The sequence below is a fragment of the Aristolochia californica genome, unplaced genomic scaffold, assembly GCF_029961685.1.
Source record: "Aristolochia californica isolate CCGP_79_NKW_82.1479 unplaced genomic scaffold, dmAriCali1.0.hap1 SCAF_8, whole genome shotgun sequence".
In the NCBI taxonomy this organism is placed as follows: domain Eukaryota; kingdom Viridiplantae; phylum Streptophyta; class Magnoliopsida; order Piperales; family Aristolochiaceae; genus Aristolochia; species Aristolochia californica.
In genome coordinates this window covers 4,411,206-4,435,603 of record NW_027182279.1, presented here as the reverse complement: position 1 = coordinate 4,435,603, position 24,398 = coordinate 4,411,206, and the positions used below count along the sequence as shown (strand labels likewise).

The 24,398-nt window shown below is 35.0% G+C and overlaps 2 protein-coding genes across 2 annotated transcripts; one reads left to right on the top strand and one right to left on the bottom strand.

Moving 5' to 3' along the window:
• Positions 1 to 12,173: 12,173 nt before the first annotated feature.
• LOC137938670 (G2/mitotic-specific cyclin-2-like) lies at positions 12,174 to 16,119 on the top strand. The gene is made up of 12 exons (XM_068783657.1): positions 12,174 to 12,386; positions 12,887 to 12,948; positions 13,073 to 13,199; positions 13,303 to 13,359; positions 13,460 to 13,502; positions 13,587 to 13,775; positions 13,864 to 14,004; positions 14,532 to 14,621; positions 14,705 to 14,926; positions 15,013 to 15,111; positions 15,185 to 15,363; positions 15,559 to 16,119. Exons 2-12 carry the CDS (start codon positions 12,894 to 12,896, stop codon positions 15,701 to 15,703), a joined length of 1,347 nt encoding a protein of 448 aa, XP_068639758.1. The 5' UTR covers positions 12,174 to 12,386; positions 12,887 to 12,893; the 3' UTR covers positions 15,704 to 16,119.
• A 6,494-nt stretch (positions 16,120 to 22,613) lies between these two features.
• On the bottom strand, positions 22,614 to 24,196 carry LOC137938195 (mannan endo-1,4-beta-mannosidase 5-like). Its single transcript, XM_068783188.1, has 5 exons — positions 23,867 to 24,196; positions 23,588 to 23,782; positions 23,372 to 23,494; positions 23,090 to 23,292; positions 22,614 to 23,007 (listed from the first exon to the last, which is right to left on the bottom strand). Exons 1-5 carry the CDS (start codon positions 24,194 to 24,196, stop codon positions 22,614 to 22,616), a joined length of 1,245 nt encoding a protein of 414 aa, XP_068639289.1.
• Positions 24,197 to 24,398: the final 202 nt, after the last annotated feature.

The window sequence follows — 24,398 nt, the reverse complement described above, 5'->3', positions numbered from 1 at the left end:
CAATTGATGAGATCACACACTTAGTTTGTCAAGTACATATTTCTTTTCTTCAAGAAACATATGACTATAAATATCTTTGTACTTTTGGGGGTTGAAGAAGTAGCATATTGTTGCCTTTTTTTATTAGTTTAGGTGTTAACTATAGATTTAAGTTTCTAGGACCATTGAGCTTAAATGGGTTATTATGAGTCAAAGGTATTTCACTCATACTAACCCTCTTCAATATGTTGCAAATTTTTTAACTTCAGGAGCATATATCAACTATAGATTTCTGCTTCTACTGCCATTAAACTCACATGGGTTACTTATAATCAACTAGAGGGATTTCATTGGCTCTACTCAATTATCTTGTGTGAATTAAGTTCCCCTAATTAAAAGCACTATTTAGGAGAAGATTGATGGCTTCCTTGCTTGACATGATAACAAAATACATCCTTATCCTTATCAATAAATGTCATATATCAATAAATTTTTGGACCCACCTTTAAATGAACTATGTAATTGTTACATGTGGGAAATAATTCTCTGTGAAGGATAGATGAAGAATCTTACAAATAAACTTGTAGTAAAGAAATACACTACGAATGTTTGAACTATTTTTATTTGTTACATTGTTAAAAAAACTAAAGCTCCTCAATTGATAGAACATTAAAACTTAGACCTTTATGCTTATTCCATACTAAGCTAGGCCTGGAACAGACAACAGGGACAGGTGGGAGAGCTGATCGCCACATACTACCATAAGGGGAGGGTCGACACTCCCTTAAAGCTCAATGTTTTGTATTCTTCACATGAGGGAGATTTGCAATAGGATCCCACATTTGATCAAAAACTCATTGGAGGCCTCATCTACCTTCCTATCATGCAACCAGACTTCCTGGCTCGTCATGTTTGCTTCCACTCTATCAATAGATTTTTTGGTGTCTAGACCATATGCGGCAGCTACATCAGTTAAGGCATGTCCCTCCTACCCTCCATATCAACGGGCGTAAACTAACGGGGCGGATACGAGTGTCCCACTTGGCTCTAGGGCTTCTTTCCTTTGAGCTCTTGCTTGCGCCCTAGGTCCATTTGTATTCTTGCTATAGCTCACTTAGTTGCTTGTCCCGCTAACTTTGCTAAAGGTAAGGTAGTGCCTCTATTAACCACACAAATATAGGATTATGAATTAGTTTATGAAATCAGCATTCTTGTGTCCATCATGTGCATATGGAGCACCGGCATGATGGGACTTGGCCCTTGGATTTTTAGGGCTTTTTTAGAGAGTAAGGTAAGGAGGGGTCTTGCTTTACCACCTCACAATAGAGCTTGGTCATTTTGGCTGATCTTCTACCAAGATAAAGCTAGTAAAATCTTGTTACTATTCCTCTCTCTCATGTGCTTATTCAAGATATGCAATATCTTGCTTCAACGTTGTTTTCAAGTTTTGCATTTTTGTTATTTGGTTGTGTATCTTCCACATAGTTAACTCCAAAAGTTTGTGGTCATTCCCAAAAAGTTATACTTGGTCAAATTGTTTAATTTCTACCATTATACTCTTCCCTAGTTTTCAAAAAAGAAAAGAAAAAGAGAGGTTACTTTAGAAGTATGAGTATTGTATAGTCGCCTTCTTCCTATTAAAGTTGTTTTCCACTAGTAATTCTTTGGTTTATCTTCTTGTGTTTTTATCACTTCAAGATAATGACTAGACCCACTACATAAAAAGTATAGGAGTGTGCCCTACATCCAACTTGAGTCTAGTCTTTTATTCTTAACCCAAGAGGTGATTTATATTTGACCTACTCTTAAAAAGTGAGTAGTCTCTTTGTTGTGCCCTAAAATTGCGATATTTTCCACCTTTAAAATTGAGCATAGTGTGTTTCAGACTATGATTGTTTTGACAAGTGTACGGAGCTTACCCATATGGCTAGGAATGATTTTCCCACTATGTTTTGTCCAAGCTAGGTCTCTATGTCCTTTTTATCCCTAATAGAAGAAGAAGTAAAAGAAAAAGGTATTTTGTTCCACATGTTGGGGTGACTTTTATGTTACCAAAATATTCAAGAAAAGGTGAACACAAAAGATGAAGTTTTTTTATTCAACAAAAGAAGATTGAAAACCAAAAATATTTTTCCTTGCAAGCTGAAGTTATAAACTCCAACTTGAGGGGGAGTGCTCAAGAGCATATATGAAAGAGTTTTACATGATTTTCACAGTAAGAAGTCTCATAGAGCCAGAATTAATATCGTGTAGTCTAAGAAGAGTCTCATGGAGGGAGGTCTCACAAAATAGTCACAGTTAAAGGTATTTTAGTGACGTTAATCTTCTATTTATGTTCAATTGTTCAAATATTCTAGGACTTATCTTTTAGTGTTTAACTTTTCGTGTGACTTGGACAAGGATAGTTTAATTGTAATTGGATTCTACTTATTTCCTCTATTATAAATAGCTATGTACTCAAATTACTTCAAGTTAGTGAAGTTTTTCTCTTTAAAAGAAATTCAATTAAAAACTTATTTTCTTAGAGTTATGATGTCCCTCCACACACATTATCATACTCATTTCACAACTCACCATAGATATTTAGCTCTTTACATATAGAAGAAAGCTTGCCATTTTCTTTCACAAGCTCTTCTAATCTTGAAGAACTCTCATATTCCAATAATTTAATTCTTTTTGTTAACTTATTCAGCAGCTCACTAAATTCTTCACTTTATTGGACTTTTCTTTTAAGGGTAGTCTTTGATTTGTCCAACAAGGATAATAATACCCCAAGTCTGGTCCATCATTATTCTCACACCTAATTCCATCATTTTAATCTAAGATGATATTACCAATTAAGCATAGGTTCGAGATGGGCTACATTTAGTGTTATTAGAGTATTTAAACTCTAGTTTGTCTCATATGTCCTTAGCTGATTTACAAAATGAAACTAAACCTACTACTTCATTACTCATGGCACTAAGAAATAATCCCATGACATTGCCATTTACCTTTTGATATGGGAGATGGGGTTCATCACAAATAGATTCCACATGTTAAGACTCTTACACTAAATGAATACTTTTATTTTATACTCCCATACTCGATATTGGCTCTCCTCAAACACTAGAAGGGCAAAGGGCTCATAACCCTCTTAAAAGGTAGTACTATCGTAAGCTGCCATATCTACATACTCCTATAAGAATAGGGACTAATGTGCTGAAGTCCTAATTCTCAATTGGGGTCTTTAGCACTCAACCTAAAAACCAGGCTTTTAAAGGAATCATACTCTGATACCACTTGTTAGATCTCGTGACAAACAAACCTATAGGGGGTGAATATGTTTGTTGATTTTCTTACTAATTATATGTTCATTTTACTTGGTTTTATGTATCTCCACACTTTGGAACAATTACAATGTGCAATATTAATTTCAAAATCAAGAGCAATGCATAAATAATAAATCACTCAACAAACACAAAGATTATAGTGGTTCACAACCCAAACTCGAGTTGCTAATCCACTCCCAAATTTTTTACACCTTAGAGTTTAATTCACTATATTCGAGGAGCTAAATGACATCTAAGCGAATTGTGACTAAAGCCAATTATAATGTTTGGACTCTTCATACTCAATTGAAAACAATAGTTAAATATGCAATGCACAATCTCATAGAGATTTATTGCCATAAATTAGGCTTTCATGCCTAGAGCCATAAAGGGATTTGTAGTAGCAAACCACGCAAAATTGCCTAGATCAACAAAGAGATTTACAAAAACATTTAAAGCCCTCTAGGCTCTCTTACCTAACCCCCACACGAGGATTTTCATAGTAGTAATCAAGGATTTTTAGCTTATACCCTCAAATGGGATTTTACCAGTGAAGTAAGCAACACAACTACAAATGGTTTATTATCAGCTAATCCATGACCACAAAGGCGTTTCTCAATCAATTTTCCATGAGGGTAGGTCTTTCCTACACATGCCTTGACCAATGCCCAAAAATTTCTTTCTTACAGTTAACCATTTACAAATGCCTCTTGATTAGAAAATTTTTACAACACAAGCATAAATATATAAGAGCAACTGGTCTTATGTGCCTACAATTTGTAACAACTGCTCAATAAGTCTTTGTTGAAGAGCGAATATGAAAAAGTCTTACATGACTCACAAAAAGAAGTTTCAAGTCGAAAGAATCAACAAGGCAGAGTCTTAGAGGAGTCTCATGGGGGGAAATATCACAAAAGGGTATTTCAATTATGAGGTCTTTCAGTTCTATTAGTTTTTTGTAGTAGTTTTTTAATTTGGTTCTAAGTAGGAGTTCTATACTAGTTGTAATTGGGAAAAAGGGCAATTTAATTATATTCTAATTCTAGGTGTTTCGTTTTTATAAATAGAGACCTAATGCACTGAATTTACACACAATCAATGAATTTTTTTCTTTCTCAAAAAATTTCAACATCCTTGAAGACTTGATTACAAAATTAAAGCTTAGAATGGATTGGTTTTACAATAGGGGTATACACTTAAAAGTAGCTTGCATTAATCCAGATTTCAAATTCAAGCCCCACAAGTAATGATTTGAACAAGGTAATTTGATTTCAAAGTAAAACAAATCTAGTTCACTTATACTTACCATGCATAATCAATTGATTTCAAAATACATGCATGTAGATACTTGGATTTCTAAATTGCAGTTCCAAACCTTTAAAACAATGCAACACCCCCTTCAAATTTGTTGCCTAGAATGAATAGTATCACTTCAAAGTAAAAGAATAATGACTCTAGACGCAGTAGGGCTATGTAAACAAATATTTCAAAGCACTCACCAAAAAATACTTAGATCTATTGGGGATCGTCTTTTTAGAATTCTAAAGTCTTTCATCAAATTTGATTTCAAAGTGTATCACCGTTGGGAGTGATTTTTGGTGGCTTAGGAGTCAAGAGTATGGAAGTTTGGGGTGAGATCAACTTATATAAACAAAATCTCAATATTCTAAAATTAAGCAATTGAGCATAGAAATGAACATTTTGTTTCTTTTGTAAACTTGAAGAAATCCCTAGTACATTTGTGAGAGAATTCTTAAAAAAAAAATTGTGAGCTTCTAATCACATAGATAGGTCACTTATAGATTTTTGAGATCTATCATAGTCAAACCAAAACAAAGAATCTCTTCCCGCAACCCTTATAGTCAGCATTATTCGAAAACATTGAGGGGGTGTGTGTCATTATGGTCTTTATAAGATGTCACTTTTGTTTTATTTGGTCCATCAGGACATATGGTTGCATGCTTCTGAACATAAGCTATACTCCCTCTTGTATGTTTGGATGGAGTAGGCCTAGTCAAATGGTCTTCGTTGTCGAGGTAATTTCTTCTTTTTTCTCTTCATGCCTTTATTAGCTAGCCACTCAAATGTCTATGTGAATGGATTCAAGCAAAGAACTTTGTTTCTCTTCATTGTTCAAATGGTCAACTTGATGAATGAGCTTGTTTCTCTTGTTGTGTTGAACATTCTTTTGGGTCATTTGAACACTAGCCTAGATGTTTATTCCTGAAAGTGTTTTCTCTTTTGTTTAGAAGGTGTACTTCTGGCTTGAGCTACTTGAATCCTTTTATACCATGGACCATTCAAATACCTTTTGGCTTATCAAATGGTTGTGCTACTAGAAATTCTTGGGCTTTTTATACTATCAAGGCATACTTAGTGAGCACCATTACTATCTTAAGTATTTGTTATAATCAAGACTAAATTAATTGGAATCTGAGATCAATGGGATATTCATGAGATTTATCTTCTCCATGGTGAATAGTGCTTTCAAGCTCAAGCATAGTCCCAAAATTTTAAATCCATTTGGACATGCAAAATTTGACCAAAAGGGTGAGGTCATCTTGGAGCTAAGTGTAATAATTTTATCTTCAAGTCTTGGAATTTAAAATCAATTCAAAGCAAGCTAGTTGATCTAGTTGTATGGAATTATGCCTATCTTAAGATTGTTACTTTCCACATTAATTGAACTATTATGTAGCATCGGTTTCAATTGTCTAATTTTGAGATCTTAGAATTGTTTGAAACTATAAGTTTAAATTGTTGAATCCAATAGTTTAGTGCTTCTCGCTAAAGACTTTTGACCTTGAACTCAAAATTTTATATCCCTTGTCAAAAGTTGAATTCATGCAAATAATATTCTTTTAATAAAGTGACTTTGACTTTAAGGCACTAAGTCAATGAAGTTGTTGGTTTTCCTTGACCATGACATAGGTATATAGGAAAACGTGAACTGAAATTACCACTTGTCCATGCCTTGCTGACTTGCCATGGTTTTAATATACGGCCAAAAATGACTTTGGGGGACTATTTGCTACATAGTTTGAATGTACATTGAGAACTCCCTTGAATTTAGAATTTGAAGTAGCCAAAGCCAAATTGATCTCAACTTCCATTATCATTCAAAAGACTTTAGAATCTCATCCTTTAGCTCAAAATGATATATAATAAATTTAAGAATAGTGGACTAATCATTTAGATGCATAAGTGTCAGACCAATGGTATAATCGTATTGATTTCCATTATTTTGATGAAAATAAAATAGGCAGCTTGAAAGTGTGCTACTAGCAGTGTTATCAATGTATTTGAGGCACAAGCCTTCTAGGCATATATTAAAAGGTCTATGGCAAAAGCACATGACAAAAAGAATGATCAATCAAGTTGCAAAATCAAGACTTGAAGCAAAAACACATTGATGATTGTTGTTGAGTAGAACTTACACAAACCCAAGGATGAGTTGAAGTTGAATCAATTCATTTAAGATGAATTGAATTCTTCACTTCATTTCAAGTTCATTGTGGACTAACCCCCCAAAAGAGATGATCAAAGATTTGAAAACTTGGGGTTGAGCATCATAAGAAAATCTCAAGAACTCTATCTATATAAGTAAATAGCTAACCAAACTATGATTTTTTCAAGCACATCTATGTTATAGAGCTTTAGGGCATGAAATATTTTGAAAACCATGTTTTACCCAACTGCATATAAATATTTTACAATGGAAAAACCCTTAGAATACGCTATATAATGCTTATATGTCAAAATAGTACATTGGCATATGGCATGATCGATCATACCTATGAGTTGATTGATCATCCAGAATGTAGTCTGGCATAACTTATAAAGCATGACCTATCATTGGCTCGGCATGATCAATCGTCTAGAATGCTACCAGAAAGATATTTTGGGGGTTAGTCAACATGACTCAGGACATGAAGATCAAGCGCATTACTCAGTTCATGTCCTGATGTCGTTAGGGAGCAACAAAGATCATGTCATGTACATGATTATCCATGACTCAGGAGTTCATGTCCCAAGAGTAAACGGCGAAAAGCGTTTTCCGTCCGATTTTGAGAATCATGTACATGACACTAGCGGGACGCTCTCTCGGGCCTCTGTCTCTTGCACACCGTCGCTCTCATTTTCGCTCTCTGGTTCCCGCTGCTCTCTTTCGTTCCGCAACCCTCTCTCATTCTCTGCTCCCTCTTTTGTCTCCACTGTCCCTCTCCAGTCTCTCTCTCTCTCTCCGGTCTCCCTCTCTACGGCGTCCTTCTCTCCTTCTCGGACTCACTCTCCCTTTGAACCTCCCTCTCGCTTCTCCCTCTCTCTTATGTCTCTGTCTCTTCTCCTTCTCTTCTCCCTTTCGGCATCTCACTCCCTTCTCCCTCACTCTATTATCTTTTCCCCCAAAAGATCTTCTAATTTCTTGCGATTTCCCTTGTTTCAGTTTCGGTTTTCTTCGATTTTGACATTTGGGCTTCGATTTCTTAATTTCTACTTCGATTCGGCATCGATTTCCCCATTCGGCTTTGATTTCAGCATTTGGCTTCGGTTTAACAGTCATCCTCCCTCTCCTCTCCCTCTCGACCTTCGTCGCAGAGCACGGGAGGTTGAGCATCTGTTGCAGAGCTTCTCAGCCTCCCTCTCTTCTCCCTCTCTGCGTACTGTCGGAGTGCCGCCTCTATCGGCGTTGCCCGCCACCATCGCCGTTGCCCACTGGCCTATCGCCGTCGCCGTTGCCCGCCGGCTCGCCACTGAGGAAGACGACGATGGTTTAATTTTTCCTAAGTTGAGAAAAAATTAAACTATCGTCATCAAAATCATAAATTTATAAATTTTATTTATAAAATAATTATTTTTATTTATTTAATATATTTATTTTATAATTACTATATTAAAATAGTGATTTAATAGTCATAATTAAAATATTGTTAAATAAATATTTGATAAATTATTTTGGCATAATTATCCAATTGCTATAGTTAATTAAACCAATGGTTTTAAATTTTGTGATAATATATTATTAATTAATGATACATAAAATATATTATGTACAAATATATAGTGTGTTAAATTTATGATTAGATCAATTGTTTCTCTTAAATTATTCATTTTTAGGTTAAAGTATATCATATGTTATTAATAAATTAATAACTCAACGTATTACTTTCATTTTTGTTATTTATAACGTTATTTGTTTATTATTTGTAATTAATCATGTGCGTATTTCATTGGCTCATGTAATTACCATATTAATGCACAATAAAATATCTAATTCAATTAATAAATATATTAATATATTTAATTATACATTAAATAACTTATTCGTGTAGTAATAATGGTTGTTTTACCTAATTTGGGGTTTAAGGATTATGTTGTAATTAAGTGTAATGTAAAGGTTTAGAGATTCTCTTGTTTTTTATGTTTTTCTCATGTTGGGGCACTAACATTGGAAACTGTTTTCCAGTGCACATGAAATCGTCAACACTAACACCAAGTGCGAAGATGATGTTCATGTACATGACTGACATGATCTTCATGTTGGACATGAACTTGATCTTCATGTATCCATTTGGGGAACTAACCCCCCCCCCCCCCCCCCCCCCATTATAAATCATGGTTGATTATCCCCTATTTTATACAATATTTTGCATAACTGGTTCTATACAACATGATCAATCAATCGAATTGGGTTGATCAATCAATGAGTTTTTTGAACGATTGAGAACATGTCGATTGATGCCCTGATCGATCAATAAGCTTAAGGAACATAAAAAACATAGTCATCATACATGGTTGATTGATCATACCTTTTAAGGGATTGATCAACATTTTTTTTAGCTTTTTGGTAACGTACAAAAAACGGCTAGTTTGGTTGGGAAAGTTATAAATAGGACCCCATGATCAAGAGTTGAGCTTATATTGGCATACCCAAAGTTTATTTTTGAGCATCAAATTCTCATGTTACCCTTTAGAAGAGAAAAACATCTAAATTACCCAAAGTCTTTTTTTTCTCTTCACTTTCTTTGTATTCAATAGTTCCATCAAGCTCCCAACAACTTGTCTCACATGTTTAAAGTTTTGGAGGTGTAGAAAGGCTATCTCTCCATAAGAAAGATTGTAAGTTTGATTTTAATTTTTATACTATTTTTAGAGGTTTTGTAAGTTTGATTTTAATTTTTATACTATTTTTAGAGGTTTTCTAGTACCTTAAAGCTAGAACAATTGGCATTCTAGAGCCCGAAATCCAGAGAGGGTGACCCACTAGAGTCGGAATCTAGTTGTATTGAATCTCTTTGGGAGAGATCAATTGTGTAATTGGGGATAACATGTGGCTTAAAGGGAGCCTAAAAGTTTTTTGTATATTCCAGCTAATATAGCCATTAGTGGAATTTTCTCAAACAATGGTTCTTGGATAGTGACTACCAATAGGGGAACAACAAGAACAAAAAATCATTGTCTCATATGGTTGTGAGCATATGATTTAATTTTTCTTATCATTGATTTTGATTGAACCTTGTACGAACGTTAGAGTTTTAATTTTAAATCTGAATTCACCTCCTTTTGAGAAGTCACCTAAGCCAAAAATGAGTTCAAGTTGATTATCTAACTCAAAATGAGAATAGGAAAATAGTTTTTCTCCCATAGTTGCACATTGAGGATTAGAGGAAAGATGTTCAATATGACCCTTTAAACAAATGTAACTTGCCTAAAGCTATTAAAAGTGTTTAGGACTTAACTTTGAGCAAAAAATTGAAATTCATAGGTTTTATAACCATGAGCACCTAAGAAAGGCAACGGGAGTGATATGTGATTTTTCAAGAAGCCTCTTGCCTTTGGTCTAAGAGATACATATGTTATCACACAAACCAACCTTAGTGTCTTATGAATGCTTGGAATAAGCAAAATAGGCCAGCATGTTTCTTAGCTTCACATTGTTGGTGAAAGCTAATGGTTTGGATGAATCCATGAGTCAAAAGATGCTAATAAGCATGGTAGGCATCTACATCATTGGATAGCCATATTTGGGACCAAAGGTCCTTATGTTTTCATTCTCATTCAAAACGTTGAGGATTGCATCTCATGGCCAAATGAATCAATTGCACTTTGTAGTAAAATCTCATTTTGCATGAATCTTGTGATTTTGATTCTCATCCTTGAAATGAACCTAGGCATAAGTACTCTTACATCTTGTTGATTTTGGTGCAACTAAAAGTGTTGTGAATTTGCTTATTACAATTCAAATCTGCTTTCCTACCCATGCAAAGTAAATTTGGCAATCACCCTCCTACAGAGTCGATGAAGATATTAATCATCCGATAATTAAAATGTATTAAACCCTAAAATCTGTAATGACTGATTTAGGATAAGTCACTTTTTAAATATATTTAATTTATTTTTATCTAATTTATTATATTTATCCTATAAAAAAAATTATAATAATTTATAATAGTCCATATATAGTAATAAAATAAAAATAAAAATGAAATAATTTGATTTTTTATTTTTAAGATAAGAATTTATTTTTATATCAATAAGTACTAAACCAAAAAATTTGCAATGGCTAATTTAGGAGTTATGATTTGTTGTTTATTATTGCTTTTTTGGAAGTATATTGTAACATAAGTTGTAACAAATAAGGGTAGAAATTTTACAAAAAATATTATTTTTAGCTCTATTCTTTGTACAGGTTTGCATATAAAGAAATATTAGATAATAATCTTGAATTAATATTTTATCAAAGTAACTGATCCCTTGATATTGCGGGGTCAATCAAACATTAGTAGATGCATATAAGCCTACTTCTTAAAACTTAATAGTGTATTATGTAATAGAAAAATGGCTATTCTTTCAAAATCTCTTGATGTGTTGAATTTATGAAAAAAGTGAAAAACTTTATTGACTGGATTATAATTTGAGTACAATGAGTTTCTGTTTATAATAGAGGAAACAAGTAAAATCCGATTATAATTAAACTACCCTTGTCCGAACTACACCCAAAGTCTAATCCTTAAAGATCAGTCTTAGTATAATTAAACAATTGAACATAAATAGAAAAGTAACTTAACTAAAACACTTTTAACTGAAACTTCTTTTTTTTTATTTTTTTTTAGAGGGTGTAGTGTGATTCGAAGTCACGATCGGACGCTCCTGGTTGTAAAGAGAATACCATCAGACCACACGACCTTAGGTACTCCTATAAGACTCTACCATATTAATTTTGGATCTGTGAGACTTCTTACTGTGAGAGTCATATAAAACTCTTTCATATCTGCTCTTCAATAGCGTACATTTTAATTAATTTTAATTAATGATAGACGTAAATACAAAACTAAAAAAAAATTTTTTAGAAAGAAAACGTAGATAAAAAAAAAAAAACATTTACTTTAATAATAGGTAGAAATATTTTCACAAAGCATATTGGATATGAATCAAGATGCGACACATATCATATAAAGATGCCACTTTGATAAAGAGCTATCAAAGGGTCCTACCACTCCCCATGGTAGTTTCTGCCTAAGTCCAGTGAACTGACTTGTATTTTTTATTTTTAAATAATGGGCCGAGCCCAAATTTCAAGAAGAAACGGGCCCACAAGAAGATTCTAAGAAAATAATATGACACGTGTCAAAGAATCCGGCCATGCGTAAAATAAAACCCTAAGAGTACGTAATAGAATTCCCCTTTTGAAGACCGGTGAGGAACTCAAAATTTTGAAAGCACATGGTCAGGTTACCGTTGAGACCAACAGCGACAGGCGTGTCTCTTAAAAGCCTCCATCCAACGGCCATGATTCACTAGCCGTTGGGTTTAAACACTGCATGTGCGGACATATATCCGTTGTTTCCGATTGCCTTTCGAGCTTCTTCTGACTTTTATTGCAAATATTTTTTTTTCTTTTTTTTTCTTTTTTTGAACTAACCGTAACCAAAAATCGAAGAAGAAAGAGAGAGAAAGAGAAAGATAAAATGCGTCCGGTCAGTCCCGCATTGGGGCTCTTGTCCTAGCTCTCCCTCACTTTCTGGAGGCCACTGATCGGAATTTGGCCCTGGAGGTCGGACCCGATCACGACGATCAGAAGAGGCTCTCTCAGTGGAGGTAGTTCATTCTTTTGATTCTTTTGGTGGTCGATTAGATTCAGTTCCTTTTACTTCGTAGATTTTGGGGGGCTGGGTTTTGGGTAATCGTCAGTTTTAGTCATTGAATCAGATGTGGGTCTTGTGTTCTATTGGCTCGTGGTTTTGTAGAATTTTGCGTTTGAATTGTTTGTTGATGTCGGGTTCTAGATTATTCTTTGATAGCTGATCGATCGGTCTTCGGAGTGGTTTTGTTTCCATGCTTTATCGATTCTTTTAAAATTGATGAATTCGGATGCCCTTTGTGATTAACTTTTGATGGCATTTTTGCTGAAGAAACTTTCGCTTTCGTCTTTTTTATTTTTTTAGATTTGGAGTTCCATAGTTTATGCGTTTCTTTTACTCTGATAGCAATGCTGACTAATTTGAGCTCCCATGGGACTGTTTGATTAGATCTTCTGCCAATACAAAGTTTTCGTTGATATTTTATCTTGATTGAATAATTCTTGTGGATTACTGCAGTATAGGAATGGATGGGTATAGTGAGAACAACCCGGCCGTGATGATACCTTCAAATTTAAGAAGTACGTAGATCTCATTGTGTTCTATTCGGCTGAGTCAATTTTAGAATCAAATTGAGGCGACCGCGTTAGCTGAGAAAAACTCCATACTCTTATCTTTTAACAATTTTTTTTTTTTATTTGAAAGGTAATGGAATGGGGGTTTCCAAGTTCACCACAAATACTGGAAACGGCCGAAGAGCGCTAAGGGATATCAAGAACATCGTGGGGGCTCCACCTTTTCCTCCTGCAGTCAATAAAAGGGGATTGCCAGAGTAATATACTGAAACTAAATTCTTACTTCTAGAGGATGGAAACTTCTTCTTTTTTTTCTTTTTTTAATTCTAAATTTGATTTCCTGTCTTCTATTCCTCTCAGAAAGCCATGCATTGAGGAAAAGACTAAGCAACTTGTAGGACATCGGCCGATTACTAGGTCAGCATGTGTTTTACTTTTAGTGCTTGCAATTGATATCAATTACGTCTATATTCATCTCAGAGGCAGAGGACTGATCTTCTTTTCTTTTACTGTTTAGGAGGTTTGCTGCTTCACTTGCAAACAAGCATCCTCGACACGAGGTAAAAGTCTTTTTTTTTTTTGTAAGAAGCAGCTTGCCAATCAACGGAATGGTTTAATGTTTTCGATTACTTCATTATTCTTAGGTTCCTAATCCAAGCCCTCTAGTACTTGAAAATGAGAGACATAAAGAAACAATATCCTCAGACTCATCGCAGAACCGGTTTGAGAGTATTACAGTTAATGATCTCGATGAAGATATGGAGACCAGTGACTCGGCATTGCCCTCTTATGTGAAACACACCGAAGCTATGTTGGAAGAGATGGATGCAATGGTATGTGCAGCCGGACAGTACAAGATGTTCTCTTTATAGGGGATAATTTGAGATTTGAGTTTTTTACTTTTGCCGTTATTTTTTACAGGATAACTGTGACCTAGAGGAGGTGGAGATGGAGGATTTAGAGGCTGAAGCTATCCCTGATATAGACAGTTGTGACAAAAAGAACCCGCTTGATGTTGTTGAGTACGTTGAAGATATTTATAATTACTACAGAAAAACTGAGGTGAATTTTAATCCTACAAATTTCAAATTGGATAGCATGATGATAATAGATATGTGCCATTTTTCCCAAGCAGTGCAAAAACCTGAGAGACATCAAGAATTCATGACTGTAATAGAGCACCTAGATAAGAATTCCAAGCCCCTTGGACTAGACTTGAAAATATATGGGAAGAAATATTGGTTTAGAGAAACAAGCCTGACTTCAGTGCACACGATTAGAGATGGTCTCAGAGATACTGGTCTCTTTCACATCTTGGTTTAATTCCTACAGATCTATATTAGACTGGGGGAAAGTTTATCTACATGTTTATCAGTTTTCGTTCTACCAGTGGCCTATTTTCAAAAGCTCACTCTTCTTCAGTATTGTATTCAAGGAGCTTTGAGAGCCTGTGTGCCTTATTCTTGATTCTCATTCACTCTTTAATATCATTCTCAAGACTTTTTGGGTGTCTGTTTTTTTTCTTTAGTTTTGGATCCTGTAACATTGTAAGAGTGAACTACACTAATGACAAACTTCCTTCTATGCAGGGTTTGAGCTGCGTTAGTCCAAACTACATGTCACAGCAATCTGACATAAATGAAAAGATGAGGGCCATTTTGATCGATTGGCTAATTGAGGTTCCTTGTTTGTTTCTAATGAATTGTTTCTTAATGGTTTTCAGACAAATAGAATTTTGAATTATTTCATGTTTTTTTTACAGGTCCACTACAAGTTTGAACTTTTGGATGAGACCTTGTTTTTAACGATGAATCTCATAGATAGATTCTTGGAACGCCAGTCTGTTGTGAGAAAGAAGCTTCAATTGGTAGGAGTGACAGCTATGCTTTTGGCTTGCAAATATGAGGAAGTAACTGTGCCAGTTGTTGAGGATCTAATTCTTATTTCGGATAGGGCTTACACCCGGGAAGAAGTACTAGCAATGGTAATTTCTCACTTTTTTCCCCTTATAAAGAGTTAAAAGGTCCCTTCCTTGGAAGTCATTATATGTTTGTAACTTGGTTCTTGCAGGAGAAGCTAATGATTAATACCCTTCAATTTAACATGTCAGTACCAACCCCATATGTGTTCATGAAGAGATTCCTGAAGGCTGCCCAATCTGATAGAAAGGTAAATAGAACTATATTTTCATGACTCATTTACAGCTACCTTGAACATTGACTTAAGAGTGATTTTTCGACAGTTGGAACTCCTTTCATTCTTCATGGTGGAACTTTCTTTAGTTGAGTATGAAATGCTCAAGTATCCTCCCTCATTGTTAGCTGCAGCAGCAGTGTACACTGCTCAGTGTACTCTTAGCCGGTACAGAACTTGGTCTAGGGTTAGTGAGTGGCATTCTAATTATGCCGAAGATCAGCTTCTGTGAGTTTTCCTTTCTTAGCTTATTTGATTATGTTTTATTTCTTCTTGCCAGTGACCCACTAGGACAAGCATCTTTAGGGCAGGGTGTTCCAGTTGGATATACTTGGTTGAGTCACGAGTTGTGCAAATTTCTTCCTCTGACTAATTTGGTTAGTTTCTTTTTTTTTCTTGTCTCGTCTACCTTCTGGATTGCAGAGAGTGCTCAAGATTGATGGTGGATTTTCATCAGAAGGCAGCAACTGGGAAACTAACTGGTGTTCACAGGAAATATAACACATTTAATTTTGGTTATGCAGCAAAAGCTGAACCTGCACAGTTTCTCTTGGACGCAAGACTCTAACCGTTAGTGTCTAGGAAGTAAAAAAAAAACCAATGCATTTCTCTTGCACTAGTCAACCAGCATCTAACATCTATATATGTAAATCTAACTTACTATGTATATGGATGAAGTGTGGAGGGAAGAGAGGTGCTGAACTCAGTGTGTCATGGTAACTACTCTTATGTTAGATATGACGAAGATCTGCAGTTGCTAAAAGGTGAAGAAGATGGGGAGGATGGATGCTGCTGCTCTTTGAGTAGATAGTTTCCATCTCCTGCCTCTGGCAAACAACAAACTCACTTTCGGCAGCTTCCAATGTAGTGAGGAAGTTGCTTGCTGTAAATGTCGTGTGACATCTTTATGCCTCAGAATCTTGTTTCCAAATGAACAGTTTATCTCAGACTTCATTCTTTAATGTGGTTGTTATATTTGTTGCATGTTGTGTTTCTGGGTTTTGTCTGGTATGTGATCCGTGTTCCCGTCAACTAGAAATATCATTGTAGTGTGTGAAAGGAAACCAGTGGAAAATTGGATGCATTTTCCAATGAAACCAATTCTGTTTGAAAAAAAAAAAAAGTTTTATGGTAATAATAAACGGGAAGAGGTAATGAAGTGGTTCTTATACTACTCCTTTTCTGCAGAATTTCTGATTAAGTTTCTTCGTATGTGGGAAGTTTTGTGGAAGAGAGAACCAAGAGCAGGGATGATTTTACGAGGAACTGTTAGAAAGAAAGAAAAGTCATTTATTGGGAAGGTTTATTGTGATTGTTCACGGTTTGAGGTGGACAATACTTGTTTTGAGGAAGTCTCATCCTCATTTAAAAACGATACAAACAGATTACTAAAGAAGACTCCTTTTGTGTCTATCAGAACTTCTGTCAACTCCCAAAACTTTCAGTCCATAGAAAATCTTTAGAGGGGAGTTAAAAAAAACTTCTTTTTTCATCCTTAATTTTCTATCTTCATAGTAAACCTAATTAATCTTTACCATTGTGAAAACAAAGTATGAAAGGAGTCCTTAGTGTGTAGTAGGAGAAGCTCAGACCACATGGATTGCTTAAGAACTTATAGAGAGCATTAATGGAGGTGTGCCTTGTACTATTCTGCTTCCTACCAATCGGCCATCTAACATTTTTTCCTCCTCCAAAACCAAATTCTAAATAGATAAACAAGTAGAAATACCTAAATTTTAATCAAGAAGGCTTTTTATTTTAAATTTATTTATAAATAGCAAAAAAAAGACAAAAAATAGGTTAATGAGTGAAATTGACACCCTTAGGTCTAGCTAAAAATACTCCTACTAATCACATAGCAATTATATGGTTTTGATAGCTTTTTATATGGGTACATGTTCCATATAATAAATGGTAGGGTTTTTTACCAAAATACCCAATTTCAAAAACATATTTTGAGAAACAACCACGCCATGAACTTATTTTGAAAAATACCCAACTTTCACCGGTCCACTGTACATGTGTACAATCAAAAGTGACACATAAGCTACCATGTCATCAGTACAATGTGAGTAAGTGAACACAACGACTGCCATCTCACTATTCTGATACGTCGTATGCCACGTAAGCTGCCAGGTCATTAAATAATAAAAAATTGAATAATTTTTATTTTATTTTAAAAATCAAATTTATGAATACACTTTTTATTACATTATATCTAAAATAATAAATTATTAAAAAATCTAATAAAAATTAAAATATTAACTCTTACTTATTTAACACCTCTCCTCCTTTTCGCCGATAGCAGATCATCACTTGCTTGTCCGTCAGCTAGATCTTGTTTTCGTATTTCCTCTCCCATCCAAATCCCAGTAACCGCATCGTCTTCCACAAGAAGCTTGGTACGGAGCGCCGCAAGAAAGTAACTCGAGTCGCTGTATCTAGTGCCATTGAAAATCCATTCTCCATGAAAGTCACAAATAGAAAGCCAGGATTCGTTCTTAATACAGAGGCACAAATAGAATCAAAATAAAGCCTCTTGAACACTTCCTGCAAATCCAGCGTCAAACCCCTGAGACAACATTTTGCAGCACAGGCAAGAGGCCTTCCCTCAACACCTCATGGTTCTTCTCCGCATAGAAGCTCTGAAACCTCTTGGACATGAACCGTGAGATCGCCATCTTCCTCTGCATGAACCAACACTCCCCATCGGCGTTAAATATCCCAACACGCAGGAAGTCAAATATCTCAACAAAGTTGGGGCCTTTGACGAAGTTAGTGAAATTCGTTTCATCATGTACTCGACATCCTGGGGGTCGCAAGTGTAGACAATCTCCATTCCTGTGATGACAAGGCAAAAAGAAAGTTTATCATTTAATGACGTGGCAGTCGATGTGTTCATCTACTCTCATTGTACTACTGACGTGGCAACACGTAAGCAGTGAAAGCTTATGTGTCACCTTTGATTGTACGCATGTGCAATGGACCGATCAAAGTTGGGTATTTTTTAAAATAAGTTCATGGTGTCGTTGTTTCTCAAAATGTTTTTGAAATTGGTTATTTTCGTAAAAAGCCTAAATGGTAAAATGGATAAACCAGTATAATTACCTAAATCTTTAATCAAGAACGCTTTTTGTTGTAAATCTATTTATAAATGGCACTAACAGACAAACAATCAGGTTAATAGGTTAAATAGACACCCTAGTAATCACATGGTCAAGTGTCATTGGAATCTTACACTTAAGGGGCCATTCACACATGATCAAGTAATTTGTAAGTTCAAAATTTCTATGGACCATGGTCAAATTTTGGATTAAAAAGAACTTTTGGTAAACTAATTAAGACTAATAGAAATAAATTGGGATCCAAAAGATATGATTTAGTGTGGCAGAGAAAAGAGCATGGTTTGCATTTAGGCAACATCAATTGTGTAATTTTGATTTGAATTGTTGACCAAGGTTGACTTATTCCTAGATATTGATGATAACAAAACTTAAACTACGTTTGTTGATAATTTGAAATTCACAATATTTCATGGGTTTCCTTCAAGTGATTTAATTAAAAAGTTTATGAGGAAGAACCAATGAATCCAACAGAAGACCTCGAGCCAAAATAATCATATTGAAGAAGCATCTTGAAGAAGAATGAAGAGTTGAAGCCCATAGTCTACGTAAAAGTAAAAAAAATCTCATGAACTCTAGTTTTCATAAGAGGATAGTCATCAGATGTCCAACCTTTTGGAATGAATTTGTTTTTGAGCATATGACATGCATACTCTTTCAAAACTATATTTTCAAAGTGTTGAAAGACGTAACTCGAGTATAGTGGCAATGATGTAAAATGTTTTTATTTATTGTCCCTTTCTTCCCTTCTTAGAGGATATAGTTGTGAATATGTAACTTTTTATTATTATAAATAGATGATGAGGGGGAGGATTTGGCACATCACTCAATCCCTAAACCTCCTTCCCTCTTTCGCAAACTCTCTCAAGTCGTCTCTCTCTCTCTCTCTCTCTCTCTCTTTCTCTCCTCTCTTTTTCTTTTTCTTCTTCCTTATCTTCAGTTCCTTCTCTCCTTTGACTGATTAGTTCATGTTATTTATCATGGGATTCAAAAACTAACACAGTATCAGAGTAATGGGTTTAGGATCCCGAAGTTAAGAGGGTGTTAGATTGAATTTTTTTATCAAGCTTCACATGGGACTCTTGTTGGTGAAGCAAGGATTCGTATTGTTCAAAGGCAAGTTTTTCTCCCCCTTCTTTGATGAGAAGTTTTACTGATATTTGATCTTGAAAAGATGATTGATGTTGAATTTAGGACCCCATGCTTAGAACCTCGAGCAAGATGAGAAGGGGAGAAGAAAAAAAAAACTTGTGCTTGGCTCTGGATTATTAAGTTCCCTTATGAGTATGCTTTGAACATAATGTATTGCATAAATATCGTCTCCCACCATCTATTAGGCATGAAGAGTCATGACTGGAAAATTAAATGACTCTCCCAATGCCAAACTTGATATGGAAGAAATGTGGATTACAAAATAGTTCCACTTGATTAAAGATATTGATAAGACACGCATGCCTACTGAAACATACCCATTGTCCTTTGATTAGAAGAAGAAGGTTTGTGCTTGGCTTTGGATTATTAACTTCCTAGATGGGTATGCTTCAAACATAACTTGATGTGTAAATGTCGACATCCACCATCTATCAAGAATGAAGAGTCATGACATATAACATTGCAATGGTTGTTTCTTTTCATATCAGGTATTGATTTGTCGATGAACATGGCATCTCCAATTATTAAGTTGGGATTTATTTTTTGAATTGTGCTCAAAGACGCTAAGGGTTGATGAGTTGAACAAGTTACAAAGTGGCATCTTTCCATTTTATGTAAGCTAGAAATTACTTTATCGTTTGCATTCATTGATATTATGGTGCATCTAAAGGTCACCTACCACAAGAAGTATTGTGGTGTGGTCTAGTGCAGTATCGGTTGATGTACCTAATAGAGAGGTAATCAACATTATCTTATCATTCTAATAATTTCTCCTACTTTAATAGGTTTTTATAAGTTAAAAAATATATTATGGAATAAATATCAACCAAAAGGATCTTTACTGTGACATATATTGATAATGAAACTTTGACATTCTATACAATGTAATTGGATGGAGTGAAAATGAGATTCAACTTGACCAATAGAAACTATATGCGGATTCTAAGTACATAAAGGAAAAAAGTTTTTTTCTCACATACAACTAGCAAATTGAGCTTGGCCCAACTACATACAAGAAGATTCTTTGGGTTGTAGCGAATAATTGTGATGAGATCAAAGTATATTTCATATAAGTAATTTATCACGTTCATTTTACATGCACTTGCTTTTATATTCAAAATGAGCATCATTATTATAAGATATCTGATGAATAGTGAATATAAAGAGCTTATTATTCTTGAAGGTGTGAAAAAGGTGGACTAAGGACATGAGAAGAGTTTGTTGAGTGGCTCAAAGATAAGGTTAATAAAGTACTATTATTATGGTTTAACAAATAAAATGCAATCCTTCATCTCTGTAATCGTATTGATGATCTTCTCTACCATAGGTCAAGATATAATAATATGAAGGTCGTCTTGATAGACACAATGACATCCACAACCTTTATGTTTGCCCATCGATCATTATTGCTACTCAAGTTGCATAATAAACAATATGTCAATCCATATTGAGTAGCACAAACCATACTATAGAATTCATAACAATGGTGTTGTTGTATAGGGGTACTATGATGATAATGATCTTTTTTATTATGCGGTGGTGATTGATATAATAGAGTTGTGCTATTGGCAAAAGAATTTTTTTATTTGCTAAAATGTAAGTAGTTAGATGTAATTAATAAAATGCATGCATCAAAATGGATGACTGGTTCCCGAGTATCAACATTTCTTCGCCCATGGTGCCATGATGACCCTTTTGTGTTAGTTTATTAAGTGACTTAAGTTTTCTACATAGATGCTCTAAATATGGTCTTCCATGGTGTGTCATGCAAAATATGGTTAACTAAAATGTGTTTGATATTTTGGAGCAACAAAATACTGCCATTAAGGAAATAGATACCTACCAAGAATGACTTGACTTCCAAGTGGCTTCATAGTGTGCAAAAGGATGTTGTAGAAAGCATATTGGTCAGGATTGATATTCCACTTGAGCACACATAATAGCCACTTTAGGGAGTATTCGCCTTGAATGCAAGTAGAATCTGATCATAATTATATTGAAGACGAAGATGAAAAAGAAGAAGAAGAAAAAAAAGAGGAATAGGAGGATGAACATGGAGAAGAATAGAATAAACAAGAGGATGATCAACTCCTTGCTTTATTTCTTGTTTGAAATAAATTTATACAAATTGTTAATATTATATCCAACTTTAATAGGAAGACATGCAAAATATGGTCGTAGCAACTCAGGTAGCAGGTGTTTAACCAGGTATTGGGTCTAAGGATTGGCTATGAGAAGAAGATGAGTCTTGGTGCCCTCCAACTTCCCAAATCTCATGATGACCCTTTTTATTGTTGGATTTTATTTTTATGTAATTTTTTTATTTGAATTTTTTATTATATATTATATATTCATTCACATTTAGTACCTAAATAATTTTTTCTTATATTTTATTCTGTATTATTTTTATTTATTGTATATGTTTAGATGTTTTAAATCAATAAATATTAAAAATTAAAAAACTCTCGGTTATATGTCTTAATGGAACATTCTATTTAAAATATTTTCAGAAAAATAAAAAATAATTCTAGGTGAATTTTTATCATAAAATATTTTTTAATAAAATAAAAATTATAATTATGGTGGAACTTTCCACCATAATTATTTTTGGAAGAAAAAAATTTACAGGGAAACTTTCTACCATACGATAATTTTATTTGAATTCAGTCTAGTCTGAACAAATTCTTCTTTGCATAATGTTTTTTGAATGAAGAGTATCAAATAGGCATACACTATCAATTTTTTCAATAATTCTTTTACAAAAAAAAATTTATAAATTTTTTTTTGCATTAGGTTTGAGGTTAAGCTCAAGTTTGAATTCGAATTGAAAGTATTCGGATCAAGCCAAACTCAAATATATTCAGGTTCGAGTTTGGCTCAACTCGATACCACCCATATCCACAATGAATGAACAAAGAGTTATGCGTCCAAAACTCTAATAAGTGTTCGTACCATTTTATCTTTGCATTTGAATTTTTACGTGAAAACCACATCAAATTGGAACAACTTGGTGCTAGTCTTTGTTTCCATTGAACTCAAGCTAAAGCTTCTTTAGACTACAATCCTAAGAAGAACGAAAACGATAATGTTGGCAGACTTATTTTATGATGGAAACAGAGATCACCTAAACTATCACCTCTTTGTGAGGGATTACATAAACAACTACAATAATCCCCAATCTATGACCATTGGACCAAGTATAATTTAGGTCTTGAGCTCGTCCACATGAGGCTTGCTCAATGTATGACTCAATGTTGACATTTGGTGAGACTGTTGGGCAATTACACCATCTGTTGACGGTTGTTGTGACAAAATAATCTCGTAACCATCATAATATGACTCCATTCCCTCCGCCATTAGATGCCAGACCAAGCCACCACCCACTGCTCCGCTACTTCTAGCAGCATTATAAATGTTCCTATAAACTGCACCCAGGTAGTGATCCCTGCCATTGATGCTGAACCCAGGGTCTTTCTTCGATTTCCCAAATTCGGTGAAAACCAGTGGCTTCTTTATGAGTGTCCTCGAATCTGTGGAATGGCTCATCATCCACCTTTGCATAAACTCGAGTTGGGATTCATCACTTTGTCCAGATAGCCTGTGAGAATTAAGTAGGAAGGACTTGATAAATCTAGAACGATGTAATGAGTACTCAAAGAGTGAAACAGTTTTTAACTGACCATATATCAGGATATGCATGTATCGTGGTAAAATCGATTTCCTGCAATAGATTGCTTTTAATGAAATCAGTTCCAACTTGGTAACCCGGATTAAATCGCTTTCTCTCAGGCACCGAATCACCATAAAAACCTTCCATACCAATCTCAAGTAAGTGTTTCTGATCTAGAGACTTTGTGTAAGAAGCCATCTCCTTAACCCAGCCCTGTTTAGTGGTAAAAGAAGTTAGAGAAGAAGAAGCCATCTCTTATACCAATCTCAAGTAGAGGATGAAATGGACTTACATTAACTATATTACCAGAGTAGTCAGCCTGGCACCTAGGTTCATTGATCAGCTCCCATGCCATGATGGTTGGGTCATCTTTGTATATGGTTTTTGTGATGGTATTGAACCTTGTTACAACCCTCTGCACCAAAAAAATATATGTAGGCCTGTTAGTACAATATGCCTCTTAAATGCATAATAATTCAAGCTTAGAAGCTCATAATACTAGTTTTACCTTGATGTGGTTCTTGTAGTGACCCTTGACAACAGGATTAGTGTAGAAATCATCATCACCTTTGATTTGTACTCCAGCGTTTTGTGCCCATTTTACATATTGTGGCCTTCCTCCATAGTCACCAAAATTGTTCACTAAGCTCAAAATGAGACGAATGCCATGCTTCTGAGCTTCTGAAACCACAAAATCCAGTGCCTGCAATTGGCCATCCTTAACATTAGCAATGAAACTATAATACTTTCATAAGAAGCTGAAACCCTAAAATATGAGATGACAAACCTGGAAGACTCTTTCATCATAAACTCCTGGAGAAATTTGTAGTGCACCATCGCCTCCATCACTGAATGCCCATGTCCGGCATACTGTAAGACCGGCAGCGGCAGCATCCCGGAAGACGGTAGATACCTTTGGCCTCTCTGCAGGGTCTGCTGCTACATGCATCATCCAGTATGAATTAAACCCATTAAAGAGAAACAGGGAATCATTAAGCATGAACTGGGTGCCTCTTGTTCTAACAAATCCACCAAATGGTGCATTCCGAGCCCCACAATGGAGAAGAAAAAGGGAGAAGATCCCAAAGATGCAGCTTATCCTAGCAGAGTTGGCCATTGGAAATTGGAACGGTGAAGGATTGAACAGTTTCGTGGGTTGAGTAGAGCTGTGAGTGGGTGTCATTTATATAGGAAATGTGCGGTGAGAAAAGCTTCTCACATGGGCAAGAAATCATGCAGGAGAGGAGGCCTGCAGTTGGAGGGAATCGCCAAATTTAGTTCTGCTTTTGGTAGTCTGTTGCTGGAATGATCGTTGGTGA

Coding starts and splice junctions, on each gene's coding strand:
- LOC137938670 (XM_068783657.1), top strand. CDS start 12,894: ATGGATGGGTATAGTGAGAACAACCCGGCCGTGATGATACCTTCAAAT. Junction 14,005..14,531: donor ATTACTACAGAAAAACTGAG/GTGAATTTTAAT, acceptor CCTTCTATGCAG/GGTTTGAGCTGCGTTAGTCC. Junction 14,622..14,704: donor TGATCGATTGGCTAATTGAG/GTTCCTTGTTTG, acceptor TTTTTTTTACAG/GTCCACTACAAGTTTGAACT.
- LOC137938195 (XM_068783188.1), bottom strand. CDS start 24,196: ATGGCCAACTCTGCTAGGATAAGCTGCATCTTTGGGATCTTCTCCCTT. Junction 23,783..23,866: donor ATGATGAAAGAGTCTTCCAG/GTTTGTCATCTC, acceptor GGCCAATTGCAG/GCACTGGATTTTGTGGTTTC. Junction 23,293..23,371: donor ACTCTGGTAATATAGTTAAT/GTAAGTCCATTT, acceptor ACCACTAAACAG/GGCTGGGTTAAGGAGATGGC.